This window comes from Myiozetetes cayanensis, unplaced genomic scaffold, assembly GCF_022539395.1.
Source record: "Myiozetetes cayanensis isolate MyiCay16 unplaced genomic scaffold, myiCay2020 scf2-11, whole genome shotgun sequence".
In the NCBI taxonomy this organism is placed as follows: Eukaryota; Metazoa; Chordata; class Aves; order Passeriformes; family Tyrannidae; genus Myiozetetes; species Myiozetetes cayanensis.
Window position 1 is genome coordinate 105,399,770 of NW_026087411.1, and position 13,035 is coordinate 105,412,804.

At 44.7% G+C, this 13,035-nt stretch overlaps 1 protein-coding gene across 2 annotated transcripts in view; it reads right to left on the reverse strand.

Annotated features, from left to right (window-relative positions):
- LOC126640630 (protein LYRIC-like) overlaps positions 1 to 12,504 on the reverse strand; it is a 29,432-nt gene extending 16,928 nt beyond the window's left edge. For both annotated transcript variants that reach the window (XM_050316596.1, XM_050316597.1), the window contains exons 1-3: positions 12,187 to 12,504; positions 2,336 to 2,395; positions 1,072 to 1,162 (exon numbers count right to left, since the gene is read on the reverse strand). In XM_050316596.1, the coding sequence (XP_050172553.1) occupies positions 1,072 to 1,162; positions 2,336 to 2,395; positions 12,187 to 12,504 (469 nt within the window). The remainder of the gene's footprint in view (positions 1 to 1,071; positions 1,163 to 2,335; positions 2,396 to 12,186) is intronic.
- Between the last annotated feature and the right edge of the window lie 531 nt (positions 12,505 to 13,035).

A 13,035-nucleotide genomic window follows, 5' to 3' on the forward strand; every position in this document is an offset into this window, starting at 1 on the left:
TAAATAAGGTTTAAATTTACTGGATTCCTCTAGCCCTGAACATACTCTTAAAACTTTTTCTGCGGTGTGGACATGCTCTACCACTCAGCTGGTTCTCACACACATTCATTCACACCAGTGGGGCCACATTCTACCTCTGTCCATGCTCTCCATGACCCAAGAAGTCAGAAGAGGGACCAACACAAATGGTTAATAAAATAAAAACAGAGTCCCTGGATTTGACCAAGACAAACACTTTCTTTTTCTGAAACATCCACAAATAACACATGAAGCAGTTCAGCTGGCTCATCCATTCAAAAAAAACAACAGATCCATTTGAAGAAAGCCTCTACTGTGTCCCCTTTTCCCCCAGTAGCCTCACAGGCCCTCTGACACTGGGCCCCAGGAAGGACTCCAAACGGCAAGCAAGGGCTTCTTTTGCTCTCGCCACCACACTAATCACATTATATAATCTTTTAAGCCCAGAAAAGCTTAGAATTTGTTGTTTTCAATATGACCCTTGGGTGGGGGGAGGCAGAGAGGGGCTCATGGGATGCAATGTATTTTCCAGTGAAATTCTAGCTGCCTGAGCCTTACTGGCCTCTGCCAGATTTCTCTGCAGATCTGCTTGCAAACAAAGATCTTGGCTCTGCTCACAGGCATGCTAGAAGTTGGCTGCATATTACCCCAGTGCGTTTACCAGCCCCAGTCATGGGCACAACAATACACTGCCTGGGGAGGCCACAGCTCCGGCTGTGGATCAGCATAGCAGGGGCCACAGGAGTAGAGGAGGAACATGAAGACAGGACAATGCTGCCCAGTGGGCCTCTGATCACTTCAGAGATGCTTCTTCACCTACAGGTTTGCCACCCTTGTGAAGATGCTCAGGATCTGAGGAGTGTGGCAGGAAAGCACATGGCCCCTGTCTGTGTAGTAAGAAGAAGGTGATAGAAACAACTCTGAAACTGGCAACTTTCTCCAATAATGCAGAACACTGAAACAGTTGAGAAGACCTCCCTGTTAATATATTTAATCCTGTGTTACTATTTGGTAATATGCATCAGATAACAGAAGAACAAAGTCTTTTGTTACCTTCCTCTTCTTGTAGTTTGTCTTTTTCCACAGAAAGAAGATCTTTTGGCACCTCCTTTTCTGAGCACTGGGTTTTCCTCTTCTTCTTGGGCTACAGTACACAGGAGACAGCAGAAAGATAAAACAGGTATTTGTTACATTTCATCATAAAGAAAAAGAGAGTCAGGGCAGTAGTTTTGAAAGGGAGACCACCCATGTACTCAGAGAGAAAAAGCGGTTGCTGGAATCCTTAAGTGGGAGCAAAAGTCTTCCTGAGAAGATTTTATTGCAAACTCCAAACCACTAAATGCTATCACTTTGGGTCTACAAATCTTAATTTATCTGCTAGATTAGAAAGCTCACATTTTTATTCAGATACCTGCTCTGTAGTAAGATTTGCATTCATCATTCCTAAGTCCTAATTTTCTTCCTATGAAAGAGAAAAGTCTAAAAGTATTTACTCCCTTTAAAATCAGGAATCTGAAATCAAGGATTAGGACCCTGCCAATACTTAACAAAAAAAAAAACCAAAACCCAAGAACACCAAAACCATGAAACAGCCTATTTTTAATGAAGGTATCTGTAGTTTACTTTAATCTGAAAGGGCATGGGAATAGCTGAGGCCATTTTCAGATGAAACAGTAAAGCTAACCTTAAGCCTTCAATTTTGAATGTTGTAGCTTAAACACAGTGGTTCTTGACTTTTCTAGGGTGGGAAACCCCTGCCAGAAACACAGATCCCTGCCCAGGGTCAGGGGCTGCTTCTCATTTAGAGTCATAGAATCACTGAGTGGTTTGGAAGGGACCTTAAAGATCATCCAGTTCCCACTTCCCTGCCATGGGCAGGGACATGTTTCACTAGACCAGATTGCTCAGAGCCCCATTCAGCCTGGCCTTGAACACTTCCAGGGATGAGACATCCACAGCTTCTCTGGGCAGCTTGGAAATGTCTTGGCACTGACCCTTTCCCCCACACCAGTACAAGTGCTCAGTGCCCAAGATAAAACCCTTAAACAGATACAAGGACATGAACCCTGTCAAGAGCTGGAAATGGAATACAAGGGATCCCAGCATACGCTTGGGCTTGGATGATGAGATCATCCCACTTATGGTGACAGTGACAATCCCTACAGTGTGACTGTGCCAGAAAATTACATGATCTTATATTCCTAAGTCATCTCTTAAGTGCACGAAAACCAGGAAGAAAAAATTACCTTAAAAAAGGGAACATTCTTAAAATAACTGTCTCTTGAAAGACAACATATAAACTCTAAAACTCTTGTACCTTGAGGAGCTTTTTCTCTCTGATGTTGACTGATGTGATAACTTGACCATTCACTGGGACCTAGAAGTTAGACAATAAAAAATATATATTATGGAATATATACATGCATGTGTTTATATGTGTAAATATACATATAAATACAATTATTTCAAAACCTTCCTATAAAACTTGTAGTAGTCTGAAAGACACAGCTAAATAACCCCCTGTACAAATCTGGGCTAGAATTTGTGGCCTTGTTTCAATTGGAGTAATTTATTCCAAATTAATTAGTGTTAGCTAAGCCTTTATGAATGTATATCCAGAAACTCCACATAGATTTATTCCAAAGCAGACATATTTGTGGTTTATCCTAAGATTTGTCTAGGATCAAAGTTGTTTTTCAAATAGGGTAAGCCTGTCTTAAAACAACAGCATAGACAGGAGAAGGCTTATTTTAATTCTTATTTACTAGTTGGGACAGACCTTATCAAGTCTATCTGACCAACTAAAAGAATGGCTTTCATCCTACCTAGATCCTTTAAAGTAAACAATGGAAGATTAAGGACTTTTCAAATTATGGTTTGATTAATGTCTCAGCTGTCTCAGAATTCCCTGGCAATGGCCAGCCTCCAGCTACAGGGGTGGGAGGGAGTAAATCTGCCGCTGACACAGCAAGGCCTGTGCCAACAAGGGCCATGGCACACTATGCAGAACCAGCAGCATCCAAGACAGGGCAGAACCTCCTTCTACAGGTGGCTCCTCACCCTTCTCACAAGTCATCTCTGTCTATGAGACACTGTGGCAGTGATTAGTTACCAAAAATCCCCTGGGTGACTGCCCATGCCTGTGTCCCTGGCAAGCCCAGTGGGGCTGCAATCCTTCAGACTGTTAGTGCTCATCTCTTTGGTATTTTTGGTATTTTGGGGATTTCAGAGCTATTTTTCACAAGTCTCAGAAACGTCTAGCTTGAAGTGCAGGTTAAAGACAGCATGACAGGCACCTGTGTGCTGGCAAGTGCTTTGTCCCTGGAGGTGCTTGCTTGGAATCCCAGACCAGTTCCAAGCCTGTGATGGACATGGAACCAACCGGCTGGTGTTTATCTGCTGTTCTGCAATTATTAGGAGGGGAAACCTCAGAATTGTGGAGTTTTTACACAGACAATACTGATTCTAGGTCTTCCAGTAAAATATCACAGTAATAGGAGACAAAATCCCTGCCTCTTACATCAGTAATTAATTCCACCAGTTTCACATTATAAGCTTAAGCCAAAGTAGTCCACATCTCTTCCATCTCCCTTAGCTGTCAATTACAAACAATAATATTGTTACAGTTATATTCTTCTGAACATTCACTAGCAAAATAATTACTTCTGTGTTAAAATCCATTACATTTTGTAATAGCTAGCAAGGCCATTTTGGGTTTTCCCATGGGCAGTCATCACTCTTCTAAGACTCTCAGGTTCATTTACTAGAGGCACTCAAATCCCACCACAAAAGAAACCATTTTCCATCTCCCGCTCTGCTCAAGGAAAAAATCCCACTCTACCTGCAGCAGGGAGGGAAGTAGCCTCTCACATATGATATGGGACATAAAACACAAAACCAGGGGCATTTTCCTGAAAATTTGAACCATGTAGAAATGGAAAAACTTGAGCTTACACTATTCCTTCTTTCTCAGCATATGCTTCTGTCCACTTCAATGTGTGAAAATACAGATTAGATCATGTCTTAGTGAAGAACAATTCCTATGCAAAATGTAATATGGGAGGAGGTGACTTTCCACTGTATGACAGAGGACTTCAGGAAAACTGAATTTTTTTGTGATGAGTACCAGAAGAGATGACTGGAGTAAGCCACACAAGCATGTAAGTGCAATGGGGAAGCATGTAAGTGCAAAATTCCTTCCTAATCTCATCAAACCCTGGTGATTTCCAAGTTTTCATAATGAAATCTTCACTGTGTTCTAAAGGCATTGTAAATGGACCTCCCAAACGAAGGCACTTTGAGCAAGACTGCCACCATGGGCACAGAAACAGCAGTGGCAACTCATGAGGCAAGGAGGATGCTCTCTTGCCTTCTTTCAGACACACACAGAGGATAAGAGACATCGCACCTCCTGTTAGCCTCTCTTTACGTCAAGATGCTTCTGTAAGCATGAGGGACTACAGGCAGAGACAAGGAGATGTCAAAATTAAGGACATGTAACTGCCCTTCTCCCCCCAGGCTGCCGTAACCGAGTGCAGCCCGAGGCTGTACAGAGCCCTGACATAGGAAGGGAGAACTCCAGGGGGAAAATGCTGAGTGCAACAGAGGATTAGGGAAGATGGAAACCATATTGACTCTGACAGACTTGTCTCAGCTGGGGCAGGAGCACGTTCCCAGACCTTCTCTCCATGTAAATGACAGCAAGCAAGAAGCTGGAAAAAGTGCAGCACTTTGTTTTAGCTCTTTGCCAACCTGACTGCTGTATGCTTTAACCAGACAAGCACATTTGTTACTTAAATGTTATTTTGTCTGCTAGACAAATGTCCCCCTCTCTCTCCACTACTGACTAAGAGGTTAAAAATAAGTTTTTGACAGTCATTTACTATATCCCAGGGGTCTTCGTGGTGACTGACTGGCTGCTCAGCCCTAAGTACCCACCTGGGACTCCTGAATCTTGTTGCATCCTTCCTTTTGCTTAGTGCAAAACAGTACCAAACCTGACTGCTGACTGATGTTCTCACTAACCAGCCCACCACCATGGTGATGCTCTTCTTTCAAACCCAAAATATGTGTTGCTTCTTCGCCATCCTTCAGTATAGCAGCATATATGATATATATAATAGCAGTAATTCCCTCCCTTTCATCACCAAGAATTTTTGCTGAGTTCTACTTCCTTTCAGTGGAAAGGTATTATGTTAGCCTGACCTTTTGTATTAAATCCTGTCTTTATCCAACCCCTTTTCAGGCAGTAAGCTGGCTGTGTGGCTGAGGAACCCCACCCTACCCTATTCTTCCCTTTCGAAGCCCTCAGGGTAGGGGATTAGTCATGCCTTTTTATCATGCCGTTAGGCTATTCTGAAAAGGAAAAAAGGAATTTTCATTATTTTATTGCATTTAACCTAATGGAATCATTAAAGAGAAATGAATATTGTCAGGGTAATTTTTTTCTCAATGAAAAATGTAGTTTTGTACAGGGAGAACACATCTAAACCCACTACATTAAGGGACTTCATAAAGTCATCAGTGCAATTCCAAATACATTAAATATATGCAGAGAAGCAGAATCGGGACTTTTAGTGGAATAGGATTTAGCATATTAATTTCTACTCACATTCTGTGGAACAATAGAAAGATTATTTTTAGTTCATGGCCATTTGCTTCGTGACCCAGTGGAACAGGATTTCCCCCACACCCCCTGCCTTTTTTCCCTTTTAAAGTAACCTAAGTTTATATTTCTGATGATTGCTCTGAAGCTAGCAATTTCTGATTGATTCTCTTGAGCTAGTGTTTAATTTATTTTATGTTGTTAATTTAGTTCTACACAAAACCTCAGTGAAAGGAGGCAAAGTGGCTGCTCTTTAAATGCTACAAAATATTGGGTTTAATCACTAGTATATAAACCGTGTATTTGAAGCCATAAAACTGTACCCCTAGAGACTTATCTTTATGCATTTCAATAGTTTTGTGAGACTAATAATTTTTATAAAACTCAACACCTTTGTAAGTATCTATCAGATCAGGTAGCCTGCTTTCACATCTCAGTGACACCAACTGGTTACAGGATTAATTAAAAATTTTGTGAATATCAGTTTCAGGTTCACTAACTGCCCTTTGTCCCTCTTGGTGAAGGTGCTTAAAATTGCTTTCCCTAGGAAGGCAAGGAAAGGTTTGCCCAGTAGAGGGATACTAGGACAAAATAAACTCAGACTATGAAACCCAAGGGGAGCTATTATATGCTTCACACATTGGAAATCAGGGAATTCTTTTAAGAACATGAATAAAGATTCAGAAAATTGTTTTCAGCTACCACTTTCAGAAAACTCAAATTAAGTGGATTGGACACTGGAAATGAAAGGAAGCAAAACTACCCCATTCTGGCAGGGGGTCTGTGAACACAAAACCATTTCCAGATTTAAGAAATACTTCAATTAAATTGTTTCTTAGTGTTCATTTCCAGTGCAAAAACTATTTTATTGCATTTCACTTCATGTTACAACACAAAATAAGTGTGGTGGATTTAGGGCAAAAGGCAATACTGGTATGATAAAAGTAACACCAAAACGCACCAAATTAAAAAAGTAAGGGAGAGGGGAGGAGAATAGAACAAAAAGGAAAGGAATTTCTAACCAGGGTGCTACATGGCCTCCCTTAAACATGCTGTGTTATACTGAACAAGGTATCACTGCACTCCCAGATTTCTCAGTAGATGTTCAACAAGATCTTCATCAGCCTCAGCACCCTCTGGAAGATCTGGTCTTTGGTCCCTACTCTCCACGCTATGAGCTGGATGTTTGCAGCACCACTTGCAGTCCACTGTTTGCTCTCTGCAGATGGGTTCTTGTCTCCTGTGCACAGAGTGGGGGCTCAGCCACAGGGTGAGCAAATCCAAGTGCTGCTGTGGCCAGACAGCAGCTCACATTGCTCCATTCACAGACAATGAGCAACCCGCATGACAGACGTGTTGGGAAATGAAGCGGCACTGGCTGTCATTGATTCTGATCCAGATTTTCATAAATGGAAGCAGACATCCTGGCCAGTCTGGCTTTGCCACATGGTCTTGTGCTGATGATGGACTTCACTGTGGGAGACTTATTCTTTATATCAGTGGGAACCAGGTGAGTGGGAAAGGACAAAACTGCATTTGTAGGAGGAGAAAGGATGGGGTTTAGGCAGAGGCAGCGGCCACCAGAGAGACAGGAAAGTATCAGCTTCAAAGAAGATTACTCATGCAGTCCTAACAACTAGAGAAAGGGTAACACAATGGCAATTTCTGGTGACAATGGGAAGCCAAAAATCCCCAAAAAGAAAAATTAGGGAAGCAGCCCTAGGATGATACTGTCTACATTACACATCCTCCTGCTGGCCAGCCTTCCAGGACACACGAGAAGCCATACACAGCAGTCATAAACACATGGGACCGACAGGTACCTGCCTCCATTCAGCTGCTCTTACCATCTGGGGAAAGAGAGATACCTGTGTGAGTGGATTAAAACTGTTGAGAAGAGGAATTAAGAAATTAATTTCTTGGGATCTGCTATTCTGATTAATTAGAGCACCATCCCAACAAGGGATAAAGGCTACATTTTAAGAAGGCAATTACCAAAACTCCAGCACTTTCCAGGATACTTTCAAAATTAATTCTCATCCACGACAGCTGTGTAAAAATAATTGTACAACTCTGTTGCTTTGACATGAAGAATACTGTGTAACCTGAAAAGGTAAAAGAAAAGGTCTGTCTGAAAAACCTTTGGAGCTGAGGGGCTGGTCTTTAGTTCTGGTACTATAAAGCAATCCCTGCAAGAAGCATCTCCACTTTATAAAGACACTTCTGAAAAGCACAAAGCTTTTTATTTTTAATGTATCAGGCAGTACATATTTTTAGAAGTTGCATACATTTTTAAGAAGTCACTACCTTTGTAAAAAAAGCTCTTATTTACAACTGACCAATTTGCAGAACAACCCAAAAATTTGAATAAACACAAACCCCAACGCTCAACAGCAATCCCATCCAGATCAGTTGGCTTCCAGCAAGTCTTGCTAGAAATTTCCTAAAAGAAATTATGGAAAAGTTTATCCTGAAAAAGACTAGACACCCTCAGAATAATTTCGGAAGGTTGTGTGTGCGTGTGTGTGCGTGTGACAACAGCCAGAATGTAACTTGCTGTGTGTGATACATAATGAGATCACATTCAAACTGGGTTTAGTTGATTGTGTGGAGACCATGCATTTGAACAAAGTGGTGGATGAGAGACTGGACATGAGCTGGCAATGCGCACTTGGCAGCCCAGAAAGCCAACTGTGTCCTGGGCTGCATCCAAACTGGTGTGGGCAGCAGGTTGAGGGACATGATTCTGCCCCTCTACTCTGCTCTGGTGAGACCCCGTCTCAAGTACTGCATCCAGCCCTGGGGTCACTGCCACAGGAAGGACGTTGGCCTATTGGAGCAAATCCAGAGGAGGCCACCAAGTTGATGAGGAATGGAGCACTTCTGCTTTGACAAAAGGCTGAGGGAATTGGGGTTGTTCAGCCTGGAAAAGAGGAGGCTTCAGAGTGACTCTCCTGCTTCCAGCCAGGACAGGGTTAATTTTTTGCAGTCCCAGGAGGTGGCATAGCCAGGACAAGAAGGTTATTCTATACCACCTCACGGTCATTGCCAGGGCAGGGGAAAGGGATTGTCTTCTAGGGAGGATGGGTCCCTTCTGGTAAAATAAGGGTGGCAGAGGAAGCCGTCTAGTATTGTCTGTTGTGAGGTTTTTTTCTGTGTCTTTTCTTCTACCCTGTTATTAGTATCCTTGCTCTTATTGTTAGTTTTCTTATCTCATTGCTGTTTCCAGTAAATTATTCGTGTCTCAGGCTGTGATCTTTGCCTTTTGTATCTCCAGTTCTGTTCTCCATCCTGCCACTGCAGGGAGAGAGAGGGGGAGAGGGAAAGCAGGGGAGCAAGAGAGAGCAACAAGTGGTTTGGCTAGTCTTGGTGGGGTCACTGAACTGGGGAGTATCATTCATAAACCACAACAGTGACCTAACCGAGGCCTTCCTGAAGGGAACTTACAGGAAAGATGGGGCAAGAGCATGTAGTGAAAGGACAAGTGGGAATAGGTTCAAATTGAAGTAGAATTTAGATTAGATATTAGGAAAAAATTATTTACTGTGAGCGTGGTGAGGCACTGGCACAAGCTGCCCAGAGAAGCTGAGGATACCCCTTCACTGGAAGTGCTCAAGGCCAGATTGGATGGGGCTCTGAGCAACCTGGTCTAGTGGAAGGTGTCCCTCCCAATGGCAGGGGTTTGGAACTACCTGATCTTCAAGGCCCCCTTCCAAAACAGACCATTCTATGATTCTGTGAGAGTTTGTTCAATAGATTTATCTCACATGGGCTGTGGAAGCCATTTAGTCTGGGTCTAACAGTGCACAGCCTACTCTGGGATTAGTCATCACTCCAGCCTCTTACTCTGCTATACCTGAAGTTAGCAGGTAATGAGATGAAAGGCATGAACGCTGCCAGCCAGCAGCACTGGCACTGGGAGACACTAACACAGTCATGCACTGCTGTATTTTAGTGACTTGGACCTGGGAGAGGTTCAGATGGAGGTGGCTGGGCAGGCTGGGCTGTGGCTCAGAGCTGTATGGAAAAGGAACCCTGCAGAAAGCTGAGGGCACCTTCAGCTCCTGGGCAGGTGCTGGCTGCCTATTGCTATGGGGAGTAGGGACACATAGCAGAGAAAAGATCAGTCCTACATCAGACAACTGCAGCTGTGTAAGAGCAGATTCCGCAGGAAGGCAGTCTCACAGCCCACCCATGGGGCAGTGACTGGGAATCATTGGCAAACATGCATTCCCAAATCGAAAAAATAATTAACCACCTAGTTTCTTTTAATTAAGATCTTGACTTATCCACCACTCCAGGATATGCAGATGTTTGGCTGCTGGGATGTATCAACACACCTGAGCACTGGAGGCAATTGTCTCTTGGCTTCATACCTCAATAGGCAGCAGAGAGGGGCTCCCGTCCTGTAAGACCTGCACACCCCGGCTTGTGGTATTGGCCATGTCTATGGATGGGAGACTTTCTTTTTAATAATATCTCTGATGCTGCCTTGGTGGAGATTTTCATATGCAAATTTCAGCATATCAAAGGTGTTTTGCTGTTCTGGCATCCTTGCATCAGCTAAGCGCCAGAGCAGCATGCAGCGTTTTACACTTACGTAAGGAGATAAAGTTTTTGCCTCAAGGATATGATGTTCCAAAGACAGAGATAACATGATGGGAAATGACAAGAAGCAGTGGAGAAGGGGGGGGTGGGGAAAAGAAAACAAAAGAGACAAACAGAGAAGGGAAAGGGCAGGGTACTGCCGTGGGAGGACAAACCTCTGCTTTTCATTTCAGCAGGTATGATGTTTTCCCTTGGTTATCTCTCTCTAGGATCTTTGATTTTATTTTTCTTGATCATCCCCTTCTCATCCTTCAGCTCCTCAGGACCATGTTTCCTATACTCTGCACAATAATCAGTGAGTCTCATACAGAGGATGATGCTACTCTGTGCAAATGCAACTGTTAGAATCCAGCTCCTCAAGAGTAAGAATCGCTCAGTGCAGGAAAAGATGAGATTAATGACAGAAACTGCAGATGACTGTAAACAAATTCAACCCTTCAGTTTATCCCTCCTCTTCTTTGGTTTCTGTTACTCAGGTCTGTGAGGTGCAGCATCTCTGATTAGAAGATATCTATCTAAATCAATGTCTTCGGCTTGAACTAATAACCCCATCACCATCACAGTGTCTGGCCTGTCTCTGACACAGTTCATGAGAAACAAACCCACTTGTTTTATAGCACACTTAAAAAAATTCCTGAAAATTCATTTTGTTTGTCTTTCTCAGAAATGAGACCAGGTAGGTATCCCCACTTTCCATCCTGCACTGTCTCCAACAATTGGTGGCTCTAGAAAATTTTCATTTGTTCTGCAGCCAAATCAAATTGTCTAGTATTTATAACTATAAAGCTTTAATAAAATTGTTACTGAAATCCCTTTTCACACCTTGACATGAGTAGCTCTGGATTGCTTTTTGATTGCTAATTGTTCTTTACTAATTCACGGATACCTGTGTTGTCAGGCCAGTATTCTGCCCTTGATGAAAGAAAAAAATACTCTAAAATAAAATAGTCTGTTAAAATATAACTAAAACACTAAAAGTTAAAACTCCCAGAATAAAATAATAAAACCCTGAAAACTAGTGTTATGATGGAAAGCCTGACATATTTCTGTTCATGAGGAACAAAATCACTTATTTTATAGCACACTTATAAAAAAATCCCTGCAAATCTATTTTGTTTGCTTTTATCAGAAATGAGACTTAGGAGATAATAGTAATAGATTAAAATGTTCAGAAAAGCTTGATGTATTATTTTTAAATACATATGTATGTTTGGTGTGTTCCCCTGAGAGAGGCACTTTATGTACTTTATGTACTGCAGTGCCTCAGTGAAATTGTTTTCTGTAATTTACAGAGGTTTTCTGCTGCAGACAACTTACAGCATGTCAGAGTGACACAGTCATGACAATGTCATATGGAAACTTCAGCACTGTGTATGAAATCAAACTCACAGCCTGTATTCAACAGGGTGGCATGGTCATCAGTTCAGAGTCACTACCACATATCAGTGCAATAACAACAGGGCTTTCATTTGGAGTATACGTTATTAGCCCATTGTATTAACACCATAGTGCCAATACTATTCTTGCATACTCCTTCTTTATATGATGGATATTAACTGGAGTATTTTTTAATTCCCTGCTAAAAGGATTAATCCCATGTGTTGTTATGCTCTTAGACAAAGCTGCAGATGAAAGGCCAGTGCCAGAAATCCCCAGCCAGGTGCTCGGGCAACCTGCTGCTTTGCACTATCATCTCGATGACACCACAGGGCTCAGAGGGAATGCTCAGCCCCTCACCGCTATATTACACAGAGAGCTCGGGACGGTGCCTATGTAGGCGGGACTGGATGAGATGGGATGGCTGCTGCCCGGTGGGGCCGGGAGTAGAGGGTGCAGACCGGGCTGTCTGCAGGGCTATTCTCTGCACGGTGAAAAGGTGCCGGGGAGTAAAGAGGGAAGGATGCTCGTCCTGTCCCGGTAGAGCGGGCCAGGCATGACCCCCCCACTAACCTTACCTGCGCCGTGCGCCTTTGTTCCTCCGGCTGCCGCGCCGGCAGCGCCCCGGCCACCCGACCGCCGGCCCCCGCGGGAGCATCCTCCTCCTCCTCCTCCTCCTCCTCCTCCTCTTCCTCCTCCTCTTGCTCCTGCGCCTCCCCGGTGGCGCGGCGGCGGGGGGGTCCCGGCGCGGCCCGGCGGCCCCGCAGCCCCCACAGGACCAGGACCATCAGCGCGGCCGCGGCGGCCGCCAGGACCAGCGCCGACCAGAGCAGCGCCAGCAGCCGCCCCGGCAGCTCCCCCGCGCCCAGCGCCAGCCGCGCCGCCGGCCCCAGCATGGCCGCGCCGCGCCCCGCACCGGGATGCTCCGCTCCGCTCCGCTCCGCTCCCAAAGTTGGTGCCGGAGCCGCGCTCACCACCGCCCGGAGCGGCACCAGTGCGGCTGCGGAGCCGCGCTGGCGGGGGACCGGCCGGCCGGGGCGGGGGATGCGGGGGAGCCAGGGGGCGCGGACACGTCGGTGCTTACGGGAGCCTCGTCGCGAAGGGCTCGGCCAGGAGGGCGGGTGCGCGGTGCGGGGAGGGCGGGAGTGGGACTCCCAGGGTCCGTGGAGGGCTGGTCCGGTGGCAGGAAGGGGTTAATGCATCGAATGGCTCTTCCCTATGGAAGCGGTACATGATGAAAGGAGAACGCGATGCGGTTCGAAGCAGCAGAGCTGCGGGCATCGGCGTTGGTTTGAGAGCAGATGTTTGGCCGAGGATCGGCGTATGCGGGGATGCTCGCGAGTGATGCTTTTCTGCAAAATTCCCCCAGTCTAGACAGAAGAGTTTTTAGGGATGTACTTGTGTTGTCAGGCACCGTGACAAACAAG